The 4,027-nt window shown below is 55.5% G+C and overlaps 1 protein-coding gene across 1 annotated transcript; it reads right to left on the reverse strand.

Moving 5' to 3' along the window:
* Nucleotides 1–1,812: 1,812 nt before the first annotated feature.
* Nucleotides 1,813–3,222, reverse strand: LOC136520936 (probable galacturonosyltransferase-like 9). Its single transcript, XM_066514624.1, has one exon. It carries the CDS (start codon nt 3,079–3,081, stop codon nt 1,954–1,956), a length of 1,128 nt encoding a protein of 375 aa, XP_066370721.1. The 5' UTR covers nt 3,082–3,222; the 3' UTR covers nt 1,813–1,953.
* Between the last annotated feature and the right edge of the window lie 805 nt (nt 3,223–4,027).

A 4,027-nucleotide genomic window follows, 5' to 3' on the forward strand; every position in this document is an offset into this window, starting at 1 on the left:
ATTAGGTGCACCGCAAACGTGCACTGCCTTGCAGCTTGCTCGCAATTCCCTAGCTGGTCATTAGTTGGTTGCTCACCTTTCTTGTGGTGCGATTTGCTTGTGTATAAAAAGCGACTAAACTTTGACATGCAGTGGTCACATACTCACATCCTTTATGCTCCGACTCCGAGTACCAACACCTTAGGCCGTATGTTTTGTATTGCTACTCAAGTCTCAAACCATCAACTTTTGGTCGCAATTTAAGCAAAACATGCACCTCCCTAAATGAAATTACTCGTACACCCCAGTTCATTTCATTGAAATTTAGCTTATGCTGAAATGCTGTGGAAGAAAAACGCTGCTGATTCGTTGAAAAGTACGACTGAAGTAGTGTGGCAAAATAGGGCAACTATTAACGATATGGGTACAAGTGTTGGAAAAGAATTGGTGGGATAGCCGATTGTATTGCTAAGTTTGGTTGCCGGATTATATAGAAGTGTTTATGGTACGAGAAGTCTCCCTTAAAATAAGGCAGGCCAAGATTACATCATAATCTATCATATTTGAGATACTATCCTAATATACTTTAACAAGTGCTCGCAGCAGCATTCTCACGATTCGAGTCTCTGCACGTTCAAATATTCTATGGATTTGTGTGGTTTTCAAGCGAGATTAAGGCCTCGTTTAGATTGAAAAAAAATGAACTCGATGAATAGTACCACTTTCGTCTTATTTAGCAAATATTGTCCAATCGTGGACCAACTAGGCTCAAAAGATTCGTCTCGTGATTTTCAACTAAACTGTGTAATTAGTTATTTTTTTTTACCTATATTTAATACTCCATGCAAGCGGCTAAAAATTGATGTGATAGAGAGAGGGTAAAAAAACTTGGAATTTAGATGGCATCTAATCAAGGCCTAAAGCAGGTTGGAAATTAATTGCAAAACCTTCTCAGGAGTCAGGAGGAACTTTAAAGTTTCCAGTCACAGGCCTCTTGTGCGGAGTATTGAATTCTGACCTAAAAATCGGTACAACAGGAATGGATACAGAGAATGTAACATCAGGAAACAATTGACTGCAGGTGCAATAGGCATGTTCCAGAAACAGACATTCAAATGCTAATGCTACAATTCAGCCTTCAGCATGGCCAATAAGAGGTAGAATGTACAATTGATACAGAATTGAAGTACTAGGTCCAGAGATTATAGGAGGGAATAGATATCGATCACTGGTAGGATGAGTACATCACAAACAGACCAACTGCAGATGAATAGCCAGGTTAGAACATTTAGTTCAAAGACAGATGTATCAGGTCCAATGGACCAATGCTACATTTCAGGACAGATGTATCAGGTCCATGAATCTTCAATGTACTGTACTGCCAGCTATGCTCTTCACCTCGTTTGCCAAATTCAATCGAGAATTATTGGGCATTACAAGAACCATTGCAGAGGAGATAAGCCTGTCTGACACTTGACAGAGAATTAACATCATATACAAGGGCATTTCAACAAAGTTCGGTTCAACTCATCAAATAATAAAAGTAAAAAAGCAAATCATGTCACCATATGAATTCAGGTCAAGAAGGCATGACAAGTGAATGAAAGAATGATCAATAATAGAACAAAATTCCAAGTCTTTACACCTCAAATCGAGAGAATTGGGAACCCCATTGCAAGAATCACCTGCCGGACCAAAAAGAATCAAAATCCCCCCAAATAACCAATCTGAATTCTACCCCAAAGAGCAAAAAGCTCCCCTTCTCTACCAACTCATTCCTGATTTCCCCTGCCATGTCGCCACCGCCGCTCCCTTCGCCGCCCTGTACAGCCCACCACGAGCAGCAGCTAGATCACAGTGGCCGCGGCAACAGCCGCAGCAAGACAATGCAATGCAATGGGGCACATTGCCACTGCCAAGAACCTCTCAACCAGCAAAAGAACTGTTGCAACTATGGAACTAGAAGCTCTCTCTCTACCATGAGAGCACGGATGCGGACAATGCCGGCCCGGACGCCGGCGAGGCGGCGCCACCGGAGTCGCTGGGGATGTAGAGGTCGTAGGACTTCCAGGTGTGGTCAAGCGGGCACGGCCTGCCGGCGTCGAGGCGGTCCCAGGGCTTGCCCTTGCCCGACCAGTGCATGAGGCTGACGGGCCCGGCGTGGAGCGGGCGGCAGCTGCCGTGGACGTTGTCGCCGCCGAGGCCGTGCTGGTTCCAGCGGTGGTCGACGGCCTCCACCTCGCCGGCGAAGACGAGCAAGAACGGGGGCAGGGAGCCCAGCTCGTAGATGCGCTTCACCTTCTGGATTTCCATCCAGCGCTCGATGCGCTGGCGGTAATTGCCGGCACGCCAGCGGCGGAGGTCGATGACCATGACGCCGGTGTTGAAGTAGCAGGGCGGGCGGCAGCGCCCCGCGAATACACGGGGCCCGAGCTCCGGGTCGGACCAGAACGCCGGCGTGAAGTAGCGGGAGAAGTTGGCGTGGCAGTACTCGGGCGCCGCCACCACGGCGGCGGCGGGGAGGCGCGTCTCCCAGAGGCGCCGCACGTCGTCGGCGGCCAGCACGTCGGAGTCGAGGTATATCGCCCGCGGCACGCAGCGCGGGAGCAGGTCCGCCAGGTGGTTCCGCGCGTAGTTGAGCGGCGCCTCGAGCGCGGCGCGCACGGACGCCGAGATGAGCCCGGCCACGGCCTCGGCGCGGAACGGGTAGATCTCGAACCGCAGCGACGGGAACGACGCCGCCACCGCGCGCCGCAGCAGCTCCGGCTCCGGGTCCTCCCCGCCGTCCGCTGCTGCCCCGGCCGCCTCCGCGGCCAGGAAGTGGAAGAAGATGGACTCCGGGCACGACGCGTGCTTCAGCAGCGAGTACACCGCCGCCATGGAGCCCCGCAGGTAGTGCGCGTCCAGCGTCATGGCGATGTGCACCAAGCCCGGGTCGCACACCCCCGCCGCCGCAGCCGGACACCCTTCCCCGTTCCGGTACTCCGGCGCCTCCGCAAACCTCGGCAACGCCCCCGCGGCACCCGAAACCTCGACGGCCAAGAAGACCACCGTCGCCGCCACAGCAGCGGCCCACATCGCCTCGCCCGCGGCGCCGCCCATGGACGCTGGTGACGAGGGGGGGTTCCTGCGCGTTCTTGGATTCTCTCTTCTCGCAGCGGCCAGTGGGCGGCAGCCTGTGCTGCGCTGTCTCGCAGTCGCAGTAGTGGGGACTGGGAAGGGGAGACTGGTCGGTGAGCGGAGGCGTATGTATCGGCCGCTGGCGTAGCAGTGTGTGCACAAAAACGGGTGGCGTTAGCGATACAAGGCGGCGGTGGGGAGGGGAGGGCGTCCCGTGCGTGTTTGGGGAAGCGCGTTGATTTTGGTCTGGCGTGTGGATGGGTTGGCTTCCAGTTGTGCAGCTTGCGCATTGTGCTGTTTGTTTTCAGTTTTTGGTGCCTCTTGGAGTCTTGGTAGCTGTTATGCGTGCTGTAAGTGTGAACAACATTTGTACCGTTGTAGTACCTGCATTTGGGTTTAGACTATCTCCAACACCAAGAGGCAAACCCAAAATGCGTCCCAACGATGCTTTGCCTATCCGAAAACACCATCCAAGAGCCGACCCAAACCCGTCACCCATTTTGCCTACCGAAGCAATCGATACGCAAGCATCGCCTCTCTCCTCGCTACGCAAATCGTCCGTGCTCGCTCGCGTCCGAGGTGGCCCGCTCCCGAACCGTTGGGGAAGAAGGAGAGGGAGATCCGCCGGGCACGAGTTCCGCCGAGCCGCGGGCGCGGACGCGAGCTCCGTCGGGGAAGAAGAAGGAGAGGGAGGGGGCCGGATCCGGGCGCGGACGCGAGCTCCGCCGAGCCGCGGGCGCGAGCTCCGTCGGGCCGCGGGGCGAGCTCCGCGCCAGGCGCGAGCTCCGCCGGACGCGAGCTCCGCCGGGGGCGAGCTCCGTCGGGCGCGAGCTCCGTCGGGGAAGAAGAAGGAGAGGGGGGGGGCCAGATCCGGGCGCGGGCGCGAGCTCGGCCGGGGGAGGAGGCCCCGTCCCCGCGCCGCGCTCCT

Source organism: Miscanthus floridulus, chromosome 18, assembly GCF_019320115.1.
Source record: "Miscanthus floridulus cultivar M001 chromosome 18, ASM1932011v1, whole genome shotgun sequence".
NCBI lineage: Eukaryota > Viridiplantae > Streptophyta > Magnoliopsida > Poales > Poaceae > Miscanthus > Miscanthus floridulus.

What these genes read in the sequence shown, in the direction of transcription:
- LOC136520936 (XM_066514624.1), bottom strand. Translation starts at nt 3,081, where the DNA reads ATGGGCGGCGCCGCGGGCGAGGCGATGTGGGCCGCTGCTGTGGCGGCG.